This window comes from Lynx rufus, unplaced genomic scaffold, assembly GCF_022079265.1.
Source record: "Lynx rufus isolate CCGP_SWC_20201006 ecotype Redwood Valley unplaced genomic scaffold, mLynRuf1.p SCAF_9, whole genome shotgun sequence".
In the NCBI taxonomy this organism is placed as follows: Eukaryota; Metazoa; Chordata; class Mammalia; order Carnivora; family Felidae; genus Lynx; species Lynx rufus.
In genome coordinates this window covers 56,002,383-56,023,505 of record NW_025814897.1, presented here as the reverse complement: position 1 = coordinate 56,023,505, position 21,123 = coordinate 56,002,383, and the positions used below count along the sequence as shown (strand labels likewise).

At 39.6% G+C, this 21,123-nt stretch overlaps 1 protein-coding gene across 12 annotated transcripts in view; it reads left to right on the top strand.

The window, feature by feature from the left end:
- Positions 1–6,215: 6,215 nt before the first annotated feature.
- Positions 6,216–21,123, top strand: part of EMSY (EMSY transcriptional repressor, BRCA2 interacting) — an 89,529-nt gene continuing 74,621 nt past the window's right edge. For 4 of the 12 annotated variants that reach the window (XM_047070768.1, XM_047070766.1, XM_047070765.1 and 1 more), the window contains exons 1-6: positions 6,218–6,359; positions 8,100–8,208; positions 14,158–14,257; positions 15,848–15,922; positions 17,281–17,322; positions 20,853–21,028. In XM_047070768.1, the coding sequence (XP_046926724.1) occupies positions 8,139–8,208; positions 14,158–14,257; positions 15,848–15,922; positions 17,281–17,322; positions 20,853–21,028 (463 nt within the window). In that variant the 5' untranslated portion in view covers positions 6,218–6,359; positions 8,100–8,138. Of the gene's footprint in view, positions 6,360–8,099; positions 8,209–14,157; positions 14,258–15,847; positions 15,923–17,280; positions 17,323–20,852; positions 21,029–21,123 lie in introns of those variants that run through there. The other 8 variants (XM_047070760.1, XM_047070771.1, XM_047070759.1 and 5 more) reach the window with 5 other exon arrangements.

Below are 21,123 nucleotides of genomic sequence, written 5' to 3'. Positions count from 1 at the left end.
GTTATTTACTATCCAGACTTCTAGCACTATAGATTACTTTTGCTGCTTTTGAACTTTATATAAATGGAATCTCACAGTTTGACTGCAGCCTCTTAGCCTCTTAGCAGCCTGATTCTGCTATCACAATGGGAAGAGACTGGGGGTTTGGGGAGGAAGGAATGAATATGTTTTGCCATGTGAGAAAGAGATGAATTGTGACCAGGACTGACTATGGCAGATGATGTTTTTCAAAAATGACCACAGCAGTTATTTCTGGTTCCATGTGTTCTTTCAGAACTCTACCACTCTTCTGTTAGGTTCCCCTTGAACCTGGGTGGGCTTGACTGTCCCAATCAAGAGTATTGCAGAAATAATGGCATGTCTTCCATAGTTTGATGACAAAAACTTCCAGTTTTCTTTTGTCTCTTTTCTCTCTAGTCACTTGCCTTGGAATCTGGCCACATGTTGTAAGGAAGCATAGGCCACATGGAGATGCCACACACTGATGTTTCTGCGGATAATCCCAGCAAAGATTCCAGGCAACATCAATTGCTGGTCATATGAATGAATGAGACCTCAGATGATTCCAGATTTTAGCCATCAAGCTGTCCCAGTGGACTCCAGAGGAGTAGAGATGAACGGTGTTCTTAAGCCCTACCAATTTGAAGATCGTGAGCAAAAATAAATTGTATAAGCTATAGCAATGCTTTGTTATGCAACCACAAATAACCAGAACTCTGTAATATCTGTGTGTTCCTGGGAAGAGTCTTGTGATATTTGACATTGCACAAATTATTTTTCTCTCTAGGCCCTGGTTTCCTCAGCTATGAAATGGACAATTAGTACCACGGGAATGTTGTGAAGTTTAAACGAGATAACGCACACAGGTGCTTTTTATAATGGAATTTCAATAAATGCTACTTAATATTATTTCAACTTACTTCCATCAAGTTGTCCTAGATTTGCTGCTTTGTATAAATTCCTAAAACCTGATTTTGTACACACACACACACGAACAGATAGGCACATTGCAACTTTACAGCTTCCACACTGCTCTCTCCCATCACTTATGTTGTGAGGATGCTCAAGCAGCCTTATAGGGAGGTCCACAGAGGAAGAAACAGACCTCTTCCCTCACTAACTTGCCAACCATGTGAACAAGCTACAGTAAAACCTTGGATTGTAAGTTGTTCTGCAAGTGTTCTGCAAGATGAGCAAACATTTCTAATAAATTTTAAGTTGATAAACAAGTGATGTCTTGCAATACGAGTAGTACATGACGCTGAATGTCACATGCATCACATGATCACAACTGAGCCAACGATTCTTCTCTCTCTCTCTCTCTGCAGGATTGTGGGTTATCGTCTCCCATGCTTGGATGCTCAGTCTCAGGCCATGGTGTTTGGCAGAAATCAGTGATTTTTCAGAACGTTGGAAGGTGCCCACAACTGGTACTGGTGTATTTTTTGTCACTTCAAAGCACCTATGGACAGTCCTTTGCCTTTCTGTACACGAGTAAGCTTAAGAATGCTTCGCTTCATTGTAGGTCAGGCTGCCTGCAGATATAGACCCTTTCCTCTGCTGCCTTATTGCCAATTACATTATATGACAAGAGTTTATTAATATTTTACTGTAATCAACATCCAGGTGAGCGTATACAATGGCCCCCAGGCAGAAAAAGATTCCATTGAGCCAAGACATAGCAGTGATTCTGCTAGTGATACTGAAAGTCGTCCTACACAATAATCCTCCTCTCTCGTCTCCCTGACACCAGCCACAAAGGTTTTCAAAGGTAAGTGCAGGTTTTTATTTTTCTTTATTATTTCATTTTATATAACAGTATTGTAATCATTTTTATATGGATATTTTTCGGTTATAGAACGAATCATCCGAGTTTCCATTATTTCTTATGGGGGAAATTTGCTTAGATATACAAGTGCTTTGGATTAGAAGCACATTTCTGGAATGAATTATGCTCGCAAACCACGTTTTTACTGTACCTAGGAAGCTGATCCTTTAGCCCCAGTCTTCAGATGATAGCTGTCCTAGCTGACATCATGAATGCAACCTCTTAGAGATTCCAAGCCAGAATCAGCTAACTTGATTCCCACAGAAACTGCAAAACCTGTATGAAATTAAAACAACAACAACAACAACCACCACAACCACCAAAACCTTATTTTGTTTTAAAGCCAAGGTTTGGGATAATTTCTTATGTACCAATAGTTAACTAATAGCTACATCAACATGGGGAGGATTATAGGGGAGAAACTGATCCAAGGTAGAGGGCTGTTTTAGGGTCTATGTGGAAGGACAGAGACAGCTGAATGAAGTTGGAAGTGCCAATGAGACAGAGTTTGAATGATCACAGGGCCCTGCGTAGAGAGAAGAAAATAGAGCTAGAGGAGGGAACAAACCTGGAACTGGTAGACTGTAAACTGTAGATTTCACTGAAGTTGAAGAACAGGTTTGGTGAGGGTAAAGGAGTAAAAAAACTCTGGAATAAAAGAAGGTCTTGTTTAGAAGGTGGAATACCTTAGTTACTGATTTCAGAGGTGGAATAGTTCTGGAGAACAAAGCACAGGATCAAAGAAATGGGTGGTTGAATGGCAGTGCTGGGGGAAGGTTTTTAAAATCTTTCTGGTGAGGACAAGGGCAGAAGGGACAACAGGGCAACACAAGCTGATGATAGCAGACTTAAAAAGCTTCTCCCTAAAAAAATCCCATCATCCCTAGAGAGATGGAATGACAGTTGAATGGAGTTTGCAGGGTTTGAAAGCCTCACTGCAAGGGTAGCCAGTCTGGAAGTTGGTAGTTACAAGGTGAGGAGAATACCATCCTTTCCTTCTGGTTCAAGATATTGAAGATGGGGATCGAAGGAAGAACTCCATTTGCAAGGGCTTCAAGAGAAACAGTTAACTTTAGGACAATATCAGATTTTTGGCAAGATAAAGAAGTGATGGCAGTGTTCTAGGAAAATATTAGGTATGCAAGGAAATTTCTTTGCATTGGCATGGGTTTGCTTGTAAAAAAGCTGGAACTTTACTACTCTATTGGCAACTGGGAACCACTGGAAAGTCTTATGCCGGCGACTGACATGGTGAGCTTTGAATTTTTGTAAGCTCACCCTGACAGCAGTGGCAGTATGATAGACGTACTAGGCAAGGAGTGAGGAGAGGTGCTTTTGGAAGAATAGGGCTGGGAAAAAGTCCACTCCGCACAGGTGATGAGGCCTCACCATCATCCCACTAAAACAATGGGGCCAGCTATTTAGGAAGTAGAGACTACAGCGTTTCATGGACAATGAGGGAGAGGAGTTGTCAGTTGACGAGGCAGTGTCCAGATCTTTCACCTCCTTTCTGAGCTGTTCAAAGCACTTCTGATCTTCTGATAGATTATTTTGATGATAATGGTGAAATCCACCTTCTCCAATATAGCACTACAAAATTTGAATGGTGGATGGTAGGCCCCTTGAAGAAGTTTGTTTCAAGAAACCTGCTTGGTCAATAGTGGAATAAAGTTGGAGACAGATACTGTACTCCAATACATCTCCCCAGACTAGAGGTAGTTATGTCTAGTAGGACAATAAGTCTTGGTTTTTCTTTTGTGGAATTGGAGGATGGCTCTCATTTTATTTATCACACATTTCGTGGACTCAAAGTGCAAAGTGCCTTAACTTGAAATCATGGCTCTGCTACTAACTAGTGTGTTGTCTTGGGGAAACTACTTAATGTCTCTGTGCCTCAGTTTCTTCATCTGTAAAATGGTAATAGTATTCTCAAAAGGGTTTTGTGGAGACTAAACAAGTTAATGTATAAAACAGTATCTGGAACAGAGAAAGCCCTGGATAAGTATTAACTATTATTTTTATGTGCTAGGTACTAGAGTGCAAAGATCTCTCCTTGAAGAGCCCATTGTCTAGTCAGAAAGATTTTCAAACAAATGACCATAAATCAAATGTTCTGAATTTTGTAATACAATGTGTAGAAGCAGAGGCAGGAATGCCTGTCTTAGAAGGAAAAGTCAGGGGCAGGATAAACTTCTTGAGGGTGAAGTATGACTCTGACCTTTAAGGAAGAGAATTTAATATTGGGAATATTCGGGAATATGGAGCAATCAGAGGCAGTACGGGGAAGGCAGATTCTGGTCACAAAATACAAATATAGTTAGGAAGAAAGGGAGGATGTGTGGAAGATTGAGAGTTTGTTAGAAATATAGAATCTTAGAACCTATCCAGAAACACTCAAGATGCATTTTAACAAGATCCTCAGGGGTTCCTACTGAACATGAAAGTTTGAGAACCACTAGTCTAGAGCATACACTGGAGTCAAGCTGCTTATGTTTAAGTCCTGGCTTTACCATTTATTTATAATGTGTGACTCTAGGCAAGCTATTTAACCTCCTTTCTCTGTCTCAGTTTTCTCATTTGTAATTAGACATAATAGTTTCTACCTCATAAAATTTTAAGGACTAAATGAATTAGTATGTGAGACGCTTACAGCAATACTTAACATTAAGTAAGCATAGGAGTAAGCTATAATTCTTGACTTATATGCTACTGATTGTGGTCAGTGCCAGTTTTATAAGCAGCTTACCTTTCCATTTCCACTCCATTACCTGTCACCTTGACATTTATTGTATAGAAGACACTTGGAAGTCAGAAGACCTGGGGTTAAAAAGCCCAGCTCCCTTCAATTCCTAGCTTTGTGAAATTGGGTGAGTTCTTCAATTTCTGTGTTTTCCTCATTCATAGTGTGTGTGGGGGGGGGGGTAGGAAAGATCTAAACTATATCTACCTCAGATACTATAAGGCTCAAACCAAAGAAAGTATGTTCAACAACAAAATATTTAAAAGTTTCTTTTACCATCTTTCCAAAAGTTGAGTCATTGACCTGAAAACAGGTGGCACCTAAATTTACTGGGAAATAGATGGAAGAGAACGCATTACAAGATAAGGGAGGGAGAAGAGGGCCTGGAGGTCATCTGTCCCACTTCATGACTTTCTGGAGGGGCAGGCTTGGGTTTCAACAATAACAATTTTCTGGGACCTTACAGAGTATTTTTAGCTAATGAGTAAACAGTAGTAAGAAACTTAAATGCTGTTATTTATTTTCTCTTCCTAATCTACTGCTCCATTCAAGGATATGACCAGTCTCACACGTTTGCACAAAGGTTCGCAATCCACAAATAACTCTTCCCTACGTTGTGTATCACAATATCCCCATAGGGTGGTATCAACCCCATTTTACAAGAAAACTTTGTCAATACCAGAAAGCATATTAAAAACCCCCTTTGACTTGGGCATTTTTACCAGATCCGAGATTTCCAAAAGTACACAATTTAGGAGGAAGGGCAATCACAACACTTGATTGACTCTTCAACAATACCAAGCACTGGTTTCGGTTTTATGGCCGCGAGTAACTACACACTGGGCCCCCTTTCTCATATGTGTAATAGGGGCAACAATACCTTCGTCCCACAATTGTTCTGTGATTAAATAAGTACAAAGGCTGAAGGATGAACCTACCACGTCGTAGGGCCTCTAACAAATACCTTCTCCTTCTTGCCTTTGACAGCTAAAGCACGAGATATCACTATCATTCCCACTTGACACGTGGAGAGAGACCCGAAGTGAAGAACGCTCGGGTTCCACGTCTCCACTGGCAACTCGGCAACCGCCAGCCTGGACTCTGGCAATCGCAACGTCCGCTATGTCGGTTCTCGTAGCGTGGATTCTCTCTCCTTGACTTGCGTCTGGTGGGGGCTGTGGAGGCCGCTGACAATTGCTCCCATGACTCTGAGGAATCCGATCCTAATCCTCAACAGCGCTTCAGGGACAAAGCTGCTTTCCTACCGTCCCTAACCTCGCCTAGAGTAAAGGTCGCGGCAAAGCCCCAGCTCCAGCTACCGACGCCATCTTGGCCTCTACGTGTGACGCCACGCGTAGCAGAGAGCGCAGCCGATTGGTTGGGAGACGGCAGCTGGAGGAGAGGCGCGCGAAGCCGGAGAAGGAGGGTATGGAGGAGAAGCCAGGGAAACTACAATCCCGGCCTTCCTTGCGCCTGCGACAGCATACCGACAGCGAAAGAGGAGGGAGTTGGGTCGGGACCACAACTCCCAGCACCTCCCGCGATGTCTCTTCTTTCCTTTCAAAACGCGGAGGAAAAGAGGGACTGGGAGAATGGAAGCCTTCTGGAGCCTGTTCTCCGAAAGGCGGGAAAGGCGAACTACACCTCCCGGCTGGCAGCGCGCGGCTGCGCCTGCGCCCTGATGCCTGTCGCCATCTTGCCCCTTCTGAGGCACCGCAAACAAACCCAATTCCTGGTGTTCCCTAGTCTTGGCGGAGGAGCCTTTTAGATGAGCCCCGAAAGGCCGGGCAGGTGGGTGACTCTCGGACAGGGTGCCGGGAAGAGCTGGCAGGTTAGCCGGGCTGGAGGAGCGCCGGGCCAAGCATTTGGTCCCCGGCTTGGGGCGCCCAGCCCCATCCTCCGTTGTCTCCTAACGGGATCGTGGGGCTCCCTGAGGTGGGCTGAGGGGGACTTCGGCAGGCCTGGTGCTGGGATCCTGGGGGTCCAGCTCTAGGCGCCTCCCGGTGAGTCTCGGTCGTCTGCCTGGCTGTCCGCGCGCCTAGTTTCTCTCCGTTGTCCTCTCCGCTGAGGAGGGAGCGAGGCGCTGATGCCGACCGTGGCCCCTGACACCGGCTACTGGTCCTGAAGGGCTTGGGTAGTGGGCTTGACATTGGGGTTGGCGCTGAGCGGCACCAGTGAGGAGGGTGGGCGGGCTGCTCTTGTTGTGGTGCTGTGAGAGAGTGCGTGTTTGGGGAGGGGGCGGGGCGGGCTTGCCTCCTTGACACTTGAGTGGGGGAAGGATTACACGAGATCCCGGCTGCCGGAGCGGGCTCCCGCTACTGCTGCTTAGATTTCCAGTGCGCTGCGTCCCCGCGGTGGGGTGCGCTGGCGGGGACGCGTCGGGATGCCGTGACGTGGTGCTTGTTCGGGCGGTCGCCGGCCGCCTCCAAGATCCTGTCGGGAGGCGGGGACTGGCTTGTGGAGGGAGCGGATTCCTTTGGCTCTGCCCCTTCTTCCTCCTCCCCACCCCTTTTCTTTATGTCATCCTGCCGGCTGGGGCGCGCAGTCCAGTTCTCCTAGCTCTGGGTTGGTTCGTAGCTGAGAGGACTATGGGAAGTCGGAGCGGGGCGGGGGGGGGACGGTCAACTCCGGGCGCAGAGTTGGAGTTAGCAGCCCCAGTGCCTGGAACGGGATATAGCAGTTATTACGGTTCGGTGCCTGACTCCTCAACTGGGGAGTGAGCTCGCTCATTCATTCATTCATTCACTCACTCACTCATTCACTCACTCATTCATTCATTCTACTCTCCTCTGTCTTCATTCACCTACTTAACAAATATTTACAGTGGATCTGCTGTGTGCTAAGCAGGTATTGTTCAAGCCCTCAGCGCTAAGTTGTCTTTTTATCCTCTGAACCAGGCAATTCCCAGTACAAAGTAAATTCCTGACATCTGAAATTTTGGTAAATGATTGTCTAAGGACTCCTGGGTGTAAATTCATCGTTCATTGTTCAGACTTGAGAAGACAGTTTTTGAAGTTCCATTAGCCCTTGTAACGAGCTGGCAGCTTTATGTATTTTCTCTCTTGTAAGTCTTGAACGAGAAAGCCAACAGAAATCAAGTGACTTGCCCAAATCAAGTAGTAGCACCTATTTATTAAACAACATGCCAGCCACTGTGGTTAAGAACTTCACATACTGTCCTTTAATCCTCATGACGAATTGGATGATAATACCTTTGTTTTCCAGATGGGGAAAACTTTTGCTCAGATAGGCCCCTTCACCCAGGATCGCACAGCCAGTGAGTTGAAGGCTAGAACTAGAACCTAGAGGTGTCTGACCCTAAAGCCTGTGCTCTTTCCACTGTCTTATGCCAGAATAATAAGCTCCGGAATGGCTGTTTAGTTCTTCATTTGTCAAAAGTTGAAAACTGTGGTGGTGAAATAGGATTGTTCTTACTGGTTTTACTTCTTAGGGTGTGGATCTCCAGGCAAGTGGCCTTTTGAATGTACTTTGTTAATTTGATTTTTGTTTTGTTTTGTTTTATTTTGTTAGGGAAGACAAGCTCTTTGGGGCTACCAAAAAGAAGCAGCAATGCCTGTTGTGTGGCCAACCCTTTTGGATCTCAGCAGGGATGAATGCAAAAGGATTCTTCGAAAATTGGGTACGGTTTTCATTTTTGATGTTTTATGACTTTCTATGATACTTTTCTCTTTCTTTTTTTTTTTTTTTTGTCATGGCTGTTTGCCTGGATGTCCTATCTCATGCTGCGTTAGAAATTTTTTGGAGGTGTATTCCCCATCTTACTCGTTATTTCCCCTGTGCCTAGCATAGTGCTCTGTACTTAGTAGGTGCATGAACCATAATAATAAAAATAGTAGCTAAGAGTTCTCGAGGGGTACTGGGCTGTTGTGAGGTTTTTACTCTTTCAGCATCTCATTTAATCCTCACTCAAATGGAAAAGGTAGGGTTTTTTTTTTTTTTTTTTTTTTTTGTCTGTTTCCATTTTACAGATGACAGAACTGAAGCTTAGAGCCCAAGGTGATGCTGGAGTCAGGATTGTAACCCAGGGAATATGATTCCAATATCACTTTAGCATACTTTTAACCTTCATGAATGTATGTGTGAATTACATACTGTTTCTAAATTCTAAGTAAATGTTAGCTATGCTGACTTCTCTAAATTATATTTTACTGTCAGTAATAAGACATTCTTTGTATTTATAATTAATTATTTTGAGCTTTTTTTCCTTTAGAGCAGCCTTTCTCAACTAGCATTTTAGGGAGAGAATTAAGTACTAATGCTGAGCCTAATCCATTGTATGTAATGAACTAACTTATGCATTTAGAATTGTAATCGTTATGTACTGTTCTTGGGAAAATTGAGAAAAAGAGTTACTCGAATTATTTTCTGTATTCTGTGGTTCAGATGAGGATCCTTGGCTAAGAACTGCCGCCTTAGCTTGTAAGGTCCAAGAAGGACCTTGTTGTCTTCTTTACCACTATTGTTGCAGGCTAGCACATAGTAGATGTTCATCAAATGAAAAAATTATTTGATAAAAGAACATTAAATGTTTTGGAAGTGGATATGAGTTATTTGGATATCTGTAATTTTGAAGGGTAAAGTGTGGGCTTTGATTTCAGAGAGACCTGGGGTCTTTGTCTTGTCACTGATGACCCGCAAGATCAATTTATTTAATCTCCGTAAATCTGTTGACATTTTTGTAAAAGAAGCATAATAATATCTGCCTCATAGATTTGTTATGTGGATTAGTTGTATATAAAAAGGGCCTATCACTGTGCTTGACATCTGAGGGTATAGTGTTTTAGAGCAGTTGCTTTCAGACGTTAATGTAGTTGCAGGTGAATCTTCAAAGGAAATTTTTGTTGGGAATTCCTATATGTAAATCTGAATCATAGCTGCCCTGGCGCTGCCTGCTAGTAACATTTACCCTTTTTATTTTCCCTCAGAGCACTACGAGGATTTCTCTTATTTTAAACTACCTTTTTGCATTGTATTTTAGCATGTTTAGAGAGTTTTTTGAGGCAATCATTCTTTTATCATATTTTTCCTTTAACCTTACATCCAACTTTTAATACTAATTTGAGGATGATTTTCTACACACTTACATGCAATTGCTATAATTTGCTAGCTACCATTTATAAAGTTGGACTTGTATTAATTTCATAGCTAAAATAATTGCGGAGGAACAGATCCCAAGTATAGTAGATTGGTTTAGAGTTTTTGGGCTTTTGGGGCCTTGAGTCAAGAGATTATGTTTAAATATAAAAATGGTAACCTTTAAGTCTAAATTTATCTTTAACTTTAGCCAGAGCTGTGTGGGTACTGTTGCTAGAGAGCTGTTTCTGTACAAAAGAAAACAGCCTTCCTGCAGGGTAATGTCGTCTTCAATGACCCTTCACTTTGGGAGGTGAGCCTTGGTAGTGATTTGCAGAAAGACTTCCTCCCCACCCGTTGGCCTATTATCATAACAATGAAACCTTTGAATTGCCTTCAAATAGTAGCTCTAGGTCCAAAGTTTAGAGAAAGTACTGTATTTAGGAATTAACTTAAAATATTTTAAGAATTAGGTTTGTCCTTCCAAAAATAGTTATAAATCATATAACATAAAATGTTAAACATTGAGATTTTACTTAAATAAAAAGAAACTGGGATAGAGAATTTTTTTATGATACGTTGAACAGACCAGTAATAGATAAATGCTTCCTTCCCTCCTTCTAGCCTGCTTTTCCTCTGCCTTATTTTTTTTAAAACCATTCCTGAGCTACAACTCCAACTTGGGGCTTTACGGACTATGTTGTTTATGACTGATTTGTTTAAATGGAATGGGTTGAGGACTTTATAAAAGTGGTTTGGCGAATCTTTTTGTTTTCTGTGGTGTTTGCATGTATTTATGTATCATTAGAGGTAGCACTACAGTAGAATGGCACCAAAAATAATGCCAGAAATTCAACTAAGTTTGATATTTGTCAGGATCTGAGGATACCCATCAAAATGGAAATCAAATGTGAAGGAGGTTGGGAAGCCAGTGAAGGTTCTTTATAAAGAGTGAATTTCTGGAGGAGGGAGGAAGTGCCTCGAATCGTGTACCTATGATAACTGTTGTCTGAGTCCCAGTTTTGTGTGAGGTTGCCACCTCATACTTTTGTCTATGATTTTTTAGTTAGACTTGGAATGACACTTGAAATGTCAAAAATCTTTGCCACATTTCTTTAATTTCACTCTTTTTGAAGTAGTATCTTGATCACCATAAACTGCATAGGCCAAAAGTGAACTTTTTCTTTGTCCTCATGCCACTTCCTCTCTCTGACCTCTCCATTTCTTTGTATGGTATTGCCCTTCTCCTAAATATCTTGCAGACTGTAAAACTTGGTTCCTTTCCTTCTGCTGTTATTTCCACATTCAGTCAATTACAGAGTCCTATCAAATAAAAGCATTTTAGCCTGGAATTAGAGGCTTAGTCTGGCCCCAAACTACTTTTCCATTTTTATCTTTCTTTATTCCTGTATATGTATCTCTTGTTGGATTTTAATTACCTTGAAGATAGGCACTTTGTTTTATTTATGTAATCATTCTCCATGGTACCTTGTAATAGTAGTCATGTGCAATTAATAGTTTGGTTTGAATTAATGACTGTCCGAGTACAGACATGTTTTTACTTTCCCTAGAGTAAAACTCTGAAAATGGTCACTGACTGTTATTGGAAGTTTGATGTCTATATGAGATATTATTTGCTTTTACTCTTCCTATTCCTTTTGCACATTTGCATTTTTTCTCCTCTGCTTGCTTAGAGCACACTTCTGATTAAAGCTTATGCTTCTAGATCAGATGATGTGTTTCCCCTCTGTGCTTTTACCACTGTATTATAAACTGTATCATAATTGTCTGATGACTTGTTTCACTGTAGCTTTATTCTAAGGTTAACTCCTTGAAGGTAGAATTTAGCATACTATCTGATATCTATAATAGGACTCACTACTGATTTGTTGAATAAAATATTCCATAAATGAGGCATAAGCTTTTAGTATAGTGATTTCTTAGTTGGTTATCCCCAGTGCCTTTCTGAACTCTACTTTGGGTCATGATAAAAGCTGAAATACACGTTTCCTGTGACTAAGTATTTTCTTCACTTCTCCAGAATGGGAAAGCTTTTTCCTTCCAGAGAGACCCCATGAAACATCTACATAGTATTCAGCATAGATTGAATATACAGGGTGTTTACACATGGGATAATTCAGTTGGACCAGACATTTCTGTTTAATATAGTCAACTCACTTACTCTAGTATATTTCTGTTTAATATAGTCAACTCACTTACTCTACTCTTTTTTTGATTGCCAGAACTATGAATAACATGAACTGAATGAAGCTATTAGTTTATTATTGGTGTAGTACTTAGGATGCAGATATGCATGCCTTTATTATTTGGGTGTCCGGCATTAGGAAGTAGCAAATACTGACTAGTAGCAACTTGAATTGAGTAAGAAGATAAATGTAGTTTGGACACTTATTTCCCATCATTCAGCTTTGCTCAGGTATACTTGTCTCATAGTTTAAGACAACTATTTTATTATTATTTTTGATGCTATGGATGCTGGGGGTTTTTCTTTTATTTTGTGTGTTTTGGTTTATTTATTTTTGAGAGACAGAGAACAAGCGTGAGCAGGGGAGGGGTGAGGGTGGGGGACAAAGGATCTGAAGCAGGCTGTGCACTGACAGTAGAGAGAGCTCAATACAGGGCTTGAACTCACAAACTGCAAGATCATGACCTGAGCCAAAGTCGACACTTAACACACTTAACCGATTGAGCGAATTCTGAATTCTGTCACGTGGTTGTATTCAACTGGTAGCTTAGATGGTTGACTGGGCTCAGCTGAGATGGCTGGGCCTGTCTCTCTATGTTGCTTTTCATCCTGGGCTTCTTTGCATCTTGGTTATCTCAAGGTAGCAAGGCCCTGTGGGCAAATGTGTATTGAGCTTCTGTTTGCATCAGGTATGCTGATGTTCCACTGGCCAAGGCAAGGCACATGCCAAGCCCAGAGTCAGTGTGGGAGAGGACTATACAAAGTAGTACAACTTCCATGGAGTGTGCTGGGAGGCAGGCATGGCTTATTGGGAGCCAATGAGGAGTTTTTGGTTGTATATCTTATTTTGTCTTTTTAAAAAAATTTTTTTTAACATTTATTCATTTTTTGAGAGAGTTAGAGAGACAGAGACAGAGGGAAGGGACAGAGAGAGAGGGAGACACAGAATCTGAAGCAGGCTCCAGGCTCTGAGCTGTCAGTACAGAGCCCGATGTGGGGCTCGAACTCACAAACCGTGAGATCATGACCCAAGCCGAAGTCGGATGCTCAACCAACTGAGCCATCGAGGTGCCCCATATATTTTTTTTTTCATGTTTGTTTATTTTTGAGAGAGGGAGAGAGAGATAGAGCAGGGGAGGGGCAGAGAGAGAAGGGAGACATAGAATCTGAAGCAGGCTCCAGGCTCTGACCTGTCAGCACAGAGCCTGATGCGGGGCTCGAACCCACGAATTGTGAGATCATGACCTGAGCTGAAGTCAGATGCTTAACTGATTGAGCCACCCAGGCGCCCTTGTCTTTTTTTTTTTTTTTTTTTTTTTAAATTTGTATATTTTGAGACAGAGACTGAGGAAGAGTAGGGGAAGGGGCAGAGAGAGAAAATCCCAAGCAGGCACCATTCCCAGTTTAAGGCTTGATCTCACAACCTTGAGATCACAGCTTGAGGACCAGGAGATCATGACCTGAGATGATATCAAGAGTCTAACCAGTGTCAGAGATTGACAGTTTCATTTCATAATGGTTGTTGTTGTGGAAAAGTAGTGAAACGAAACTGTCTGGCATTAGGGTTCAGTGTATTATATCCTTGTTGCTATAAGAGCAACTCATGTTTCCTAACTTGCCTTAGTCATTTTGATGGTAGATGCAGAGGATCTTAGATCTGGAAGATAACTTCAGAGTCTCTTCTAGATAAAGAAATTGAGGTTCAGAGATGAGAAGAGACTTGTCCAAGGTCACACAACTAGTGAGTGAGTGGTAGTGCTGGAGCCAGAATCTGGTCATTTGACTCTTGTTCTAGGAGTTTTTCTACTGGACAGTGCTCATGATATTCTCAACCCCAGGAGGGAGGTAGAATGTAGTTTGAATTTCAGGCAGGACTAAGGAATTGTTTTAAGGATTGGTCAGTGTAGGTACCTGTCAGTAAAGCTAAAAATTTATCTTATCAGCCTTACATCACTTGGAGCCTATTCCTAATTGTTGGTAGCATCTGAGTTAAGTGTTCTTCAGTGATAATGTGCAAGATAGTATTTACCATTGGATTTTTCTACCTAAGCATCTTATATATGTGACTTCTGTGAGATAATAACAACAGCAAAAAAATATACAAACATTATAAAAGCCACATTTTAATCTACGTTCTTAGATAGGATTTTTGAGAGGAATTTTTAAAATTTTGCATATTGATTTTTTTTTTATTGATTTCTAGGTTTTTTGCCCTGAAGTTTCACTATATGTAGCCATAGTTTTAAAATATTGAAGGCCTATCTTGATAAAATAATTTTCTTCTTCTAGAATTGGAGGCATATGCTGGAGTTATCAGTGCACTTCGGGCACAGGGGGATCTCACCAAGGAAAAGAAAGATCTTCTTGGAGAACTCTCAAAAGTTCTTAGGTAAATTATCATAAAAATTTGTGAGACATGACTCTAGAAATTTCATTTTGAAGGGTTTTAGTACTTTTTACTCTCAAGTTGAAGACAGAGGTATTCAAGTTGTTGGTGCTTAGGTATCCCATCCCAGTTGTGGAGGCTTTGTTACAGAGAGTTATATAATTTATCATTTATTCTATAATCAGAAAGGGTTTAAGGCAGACAGTTTTAGGTTTGGGTCACCTGGGAAGGGGAGGTAGTTTTGACCTGGGTGAAGGAAAGAAGGGTTGGTAGCAACAAGATCTGAAGACCTAGAGTGGCCCAGTGGCATTTGTTGGGAGGGAAGAAGGAGACTTCTTAGTTGTTGTCTTAATTTAGAGAAATGGGTGGTTTTATATAGTCATAGCCCTGAGGATAGTTTACCCCATAGCTTCCTGCTAGAATGGCACTTTAAATTTGTTAAAAAATTCTAGTGAATGGAATTCTTAGATACCTTGTCTTGATCCATTCTGACATCTTGAGTTTTTTCAGAAAATACTCTGTTTTAATGGAAGTTACCTTTCTACATATAAAACCATTTTGTCCTATTCTTTTTTTTAATGAAAATAGGGAAGAGGCTTTTCCTATATTTAGTTGCCATTAATTTAGGGATTTAAATTTAATTTAAGTGAAATCCTTAATCTTACTGTCTTCATGTTTAACAATTTATATATTTTCTGTTTGTTGTTTATATTTCCTCGTAAATCTGCTTTCTAGCTCTTTAAATATTTTAACCCATGTTATGGATTTAGTTTAAGCAGCAAAGATTACAATTGAAGAGTGATACTCATTTTATTGAGTATTTATGAATGGAATGGGGATAACTTTTTTTTCACTTGTTAAGTGTTAACCTTACATGTATTTAATCAGGGTCAATATAAGCACATTTTTACCGTAATGGTAACATGAGGTAGAAGACATACAGGTGAAGTGTTGAGTAATAAGGGAGTAATGTCCTGGTGTCAAATTTCATAGCATATAGCCACCAGAAAAAGATAGCTTATCCTGCCACTTTTGTTTCTTTATTATATTCACTGAACATAAAATTCACTGAATATATTCACTGAACATAGCATATAGCCACCGGAAAAAGATAGCTTATCCTGCCACTTTTGTTTCTTTATTATATTTACTAAACATAAAATTATAGACTCTTAAGCTTTAGAAAAAACTTCAGAAGACTTTCTTCCAAGTGCCAGAATCCTCTTAGTAACCACGATTAGGGGTCATTCAGTGGCTGTTTGCGTATTTAGATAACAGGAACCTCTGCTAATCTTGAACATGGTCTGACATTTCTGAGTTTTGGAAGTAATGACTTGATATCAAGCTGATTTGTCTTCCTATGATTCCTAATTTGCAACTAATCCTGCAGTTACACCGAATCATTATGAACCCTTCCTTGTGATTTTAATTAAAGCATCTGAAGGTGTATATTAGGCCCCTGTCTATATCTTTTCACAAATCAATCTTGTCCCCCCTCTTCCCCAAGCAGAATGTTGACTTAGAACATTAATAAAAGTATAGAAAAGAGCTGCCTGCTTGGCAGAGTTCTATAATGGCTATTTTTTTTCATAGCATCTCAACAGAGCGCCACCGTGCTGAAGTTCGGAGAGCAGTAAACGATGAACGGTTAACAACAATTGCACATAAGTAAGCCATTAGTCATACAACCCCTGATTTTTTATTACGTAGTATAACATAGTTTTGAAACAGTCTTCCGATTGTATAGCAGATTCCTGAGTCTTTTATCTTAATAGTAATTATTTCTGTACTCAGGGATCCTGACCATAGAGGTGTTACCTGTTTATTCACTTGGTTATGTTTTTGCATTTGGTCAGGCAAGCTTTAAGTACTGAGGTCAAATCCCACTACAGTGTAATCTCTGCATAACTAAAGGCCACCACAGTTCAGCAGATGATTCACTTACCTTGAAGCAAAGTTCAATAATAAAGTAGTATGCTCCCCTAATTCAGCAGCCCCTTAGAGGTTCTTTGTAATGGTATTTGGTATGTATATTGCTTTGTAAATAGGCATTATAAATTTTTTTATAACTGACTAATATTTCATGTATTTTGAGATTCAGAAAAAAGATTGTAAAAATTTATGTTCTGCATTTTTTAAGAATGAATGTATCTTACTTAGTTTACGTTAAATAGCCAACAAAATAAAGTTATAAACAATTCTTATCAAAATTGTTTTCAGATCATTATAACTATTTGATAGATGGGGTGGAGGGTGGTAGAGGACGAAGGGCAGGGATCAAACATTAGGAGAGTGCCTATGGAGACAGTGCCTCCTACAGAATAGAGAGGAGCAGGAACTATCCTTTAAATGTTTATGCAGGATGACAGGAACATTTCATAAAATAAGATACATTAGAGTATAACTCATTTGTTTTTTATTTTTATGTCTTAATGTGAAATAAAACTAAAGGAAAAAATTCAGTGCATTTCCATAATGTGATAAATGGTATGTTTAAACCAATTGGCAGTATTTGAATTGGCCCTGTAGATCCATTAGCTTCATGTTGTGCTTTACTGTTCCTCATTTTATTTAACTTATAAAATGGGGTGCTACCTTTTTAACTGTGTAGTTTGAAGGATTAGGTATTTGAATTTTGAGATTTTTCAGTGGTAGGTATGTATGCACTGTAGAAGTTTGGAATTTTTCCACTATAGACGTTAAGTATTTAGTTGTCAGGCCAACATGGTTGAAACATTCAAATATTAATGTGTTCCTTCTTTAATTTGCTCTAAACTTTTGAATTGGGATGCTCTCAAAATAATAACTGAGCCTAGATTCTAGTTTGAGAAGGTAATAGGATGCTTACGTGCTAGATAATAAAGTAGTAAACAATCGCTTACATTCAGAGGCACTTAGAGGCAAAGCTAGTACTTTAAAAGCATTGGAACAGTATTGTGGGACAATTAGTTGTAAGTTGATGCATCAGTTTCATACTTAAAGGATAACATTTATTTAGTCTCCTTTTCCTTTTTTCCCCTTTAAAGAATGAATTTATCCTTATATTTGGGTGAAAGACCAAGTTACAGGTATGCAAATAGGTTATTATTATTTCAGGCTTTTTCTTGTATTTATTTCAAAATTGAAGCTCTCAATTATTCACGGGCACATGTTCCCATTTACGAATTAACCGTGCCCTCTGCTTTCCCTTCTCTTCCCTTCCTCCCCCTCCTAATACTGCCCACCTTTTAGCCATTTTGCTGCTTGGGAGTACCTCTAGCCAGAGGGTGGGAAGGGAGAGGAGGTGAAAATTGTAATTAGTCATTTTACTACTTGTTAGTTATCCTGAAAATGGTTTGGTGGAGGAATTTACAAGTATGCCAAAGTATTTTTGGATAATATGTGGATTTCTTTAATCTGTTTGACCTCTCCCTTTCCCTCCTCTCTCTATTAGCATGGATAATTGAGAGTTGGCTTTTATCTGCCTGTTTCCTTTTTTTCTCTCCTTTCTGATTTCTTTAATACATGAATTTAATTTTCTGAAGAGTTTCCTTCAGTGTATAATTTTAAGCTTCTTAGGTCTTTCCATACTCCTGTTTTAATATTTTATGCCATGGTTTTAGTTTGACTAGGTGTCGTATTTTACTTGTTGAGCCCAAGGGTCGGGGAGTGTGGATTGGTGAGGAAGGCATAGATTCCTTATTCTCGACATCTCCTCTGCCCTCTTTCCCTCAGAAGTAGCACCAGAACCTAGATCCAAAGATTATTTATAGGAAGTCTTCATACCCTGAGCCTGAAAAAAGCAACTGGAGCCCAAGAGGGATGCATCTGAACTGACTGCATTCCCTTTCTCCTCTCCCGTCCCTCCCCCACTCCAAACAGCAGCTTAGGCCAGAAGGAATGTGGTTGAAAGGTGAAGAGAAAGCCGAGAAGACTGAGCACAAAGGAAGTGGAAACAAAAGGAGCAGGGTGTCTGGGATCAAAGAAAAGCCTTGCTTATGGCTCCAAGTATAACACGCGTTTATTATTTGGCACCATATCATTTATTAAGTTTGGTACTCTAATCCAGTTTTGAAACATGTTAGAATGTTATAATAGCAAAGCCTGGAGTGTCAAGGGGCTCCAAAATTTTTAATTGCACCATTCTTGCCAGCATTGTCTCTAGTGTTGGAAAAAAGTGGCTGTCTGGAATTACTGTTCTCTTAAACTCCTTCCCCATTAGCCAAAAACATTCATAGGATACTTTGTGAATTTCTATATGAGAGTAAGGAGTTTTTGTTGGTGCCCTACACACCACAGGATGTGAAGGCCAAGATAGTTTCATTAGTATCATGTTAGATTTCTCAGGAAAGGAGCTAGAGCAAGGTTTCTACCCTCCCTTGCCATACTTAATATAAATAGAGAAGTGATCCTTACGTTGAAACTTAGGAATTCCAGGGAAGTCCTGGAGTGAGAGTTTTACAAAAATCTGTAAAATTCAGTTTAAATGATTTGTGCAACTAATGCATATTCACACCCTCATTACTAAGCAAATAGGAATTTTTAATCTAATTCTAACATAATTTTTCACTCACTTAAAAAAAAGTTTGAGCATGATGGCATGAGTAGAAATTTGGAAGATTTCTAGATTTTTAAAAAAATTGCAGTTGTATCTTTTGCACTGCAAATTCTGTCTTTTCAATAGCAAATATTCATGTGTTTCAAATTGCTAATCTTCCAAATTTCTGCCACCATTTAAACAATGCACCAGGTAAGTGTAGACATTATTTGTGTGTAAACTCACCAAGCAAATTTACTGGTGATATTCTAATAAAATGATACCAAAAGAGGAGTAAGCCAAGAAAATGCTAAATAGTTCTTAGAATTTTTCCTTTGACAGTCAGTGTCGCCCATTTCGGTTTCTCTTATTTATACCATTCTCTGTTTCAGAACTACTGTCAAATTGGAGATTATGCAAACAATAAATTGCATTATATAACAAATTTGTGGAGTTAATTGGGATCTTAGGAATTCCTCTTTCCCTTGTTTTATTAGGTAGGATTATGTTAAACAACTTGCAGATTTCTTGTAGTAGTAACCCAACTAGATTCATCAACTACTAGAGATTCCTTTCTGAACTGAATGTAAATCTTTCTCAAGTTGTAATTTATTTGTTCCATTTGGTGAAGGTTGGTAGTAATTAGACAACAGTGCTCGATTAGTATAAGTCAAAGCAAATGTTAGGCATAAAACCCTTTTGAAAAATTGTGTACCTTCTACTTGTATGGCAAGTAATATCAGTAGTGTGATGTATGCTTGTTGAAGGAAACGTTTAGTGGCTGTGTGACCTTAGGGAAGTTATTTAACCTCTCAGTGACTCAATTTCCCCATCCACAAAATGGAGATAATAATTGCCAATTTATTGAGAGAATTATATGAGTTAATGCATAGAAAATATTTAAAGCAGTGCCTGACATAGAGTAAGTGCTTAGTTGATGTTAACTACCACCACTACCATCATCATCATCATCATCATCATCATCATCATCCCATTATGGGCTTTTGTGTATGCTGTCTAAATATGAAGAATCAGTGGACATTCAGACTCTTAAGCCCTAGATTGGGTTATAGAATCTTTGGTTTGGAAAAGGTGCAGAAATATTTCTGACTTAGTAAAGAGATTGATTAATTGATTCTGGGTGAATTTTAAACCTTGACACTAATCACTAGGAGAAGTGACACAACTACTTTTTGTGGAGTCAAATCAAGAGAAGTGACACAACTGTCCTTTCGTATTTCAACCATATTTAAATTGGATTCCTGGGATAAAATTTGCTCAAGAAGGTTAGAGTGGAGAAACAGAATAGTGTCTGCTTAGGGGTATAGTTCAATGGCCTCAAATACTTCTTAGAGTGAAGAGTGGTATAAGTAAAATTAAAATAGTGACAGGTTTCTTCCAGTAACCTCAGATCTAGTCTGTTTTTTAACAGGAAGCATACTAATATAACACATTGTCAGTGATACATGCAGTGATATATAGATATATAGATATATATATCTATATATCTATATATATATGTATATATGCACATAGTCCTTTTCTATCCCTCCATACTTGGTCTCCCTCGTTTACTGCCTCAGTTTCCCTTGTTTGAAAGCCTTAGAACCTCTGGCCATGCAGGCAGTTAGATAATTTTGCAAAGGTTCAGTGAATTCTATCCTTAATTGTTAAGGAAAATCTGATTTTAAAAATAAATTAGTATGTTTTACCTTTTTAGTTGAATTACAAAATTAAGTTCTAAAAGTTAGTAGATACACTAGTTTTCATTAGCAATACCAGATTTAAACTAATGAAAATGATGTCAGTATTTAGAAGGCATAGGAAAATTTTTCATAGTTTCATTTGTGTTCATTCTAAGATTCAGATAATAGAATAAAATGTGTAAAAACTTAAGTGTATGTGAAATCCCTTGAATTCTGATAATTATCCATAATTTTGATTTTGCTTGCTTAAAGTTAAGCCTCTCCTATTCACTCAGGATACTTTTGATAATTTCAAAACTTATATTTGTTTGAGAAAATAGTTGATTCATTTTTAGTGATTGAGAACCCTTGTAGCAGCGTTTTCTTTTTTGTTTAGTATGTCTGGACCTAATAGCTCTTCAGAATGGTCCATTGAAGGTCGTCGATTGGTCCCACTGATGCCCCGGTTGGTTCCCCAAACCGCCTTCACTGTAACAGCTAATGCTGTTGCCAATGCAGCTATCCAGCACAATGCATCTCTTCCAGTGCCTGCAGAAACAGGAAGCAAGGAAGGTGAGTAGAAAACTATTTCTGTGTGTAAAGAAGACTTTTCTCAGATTCTTCAAGAACAGTTGTCTTGATTTTCATCTGTTTTTAATCCCACTGTA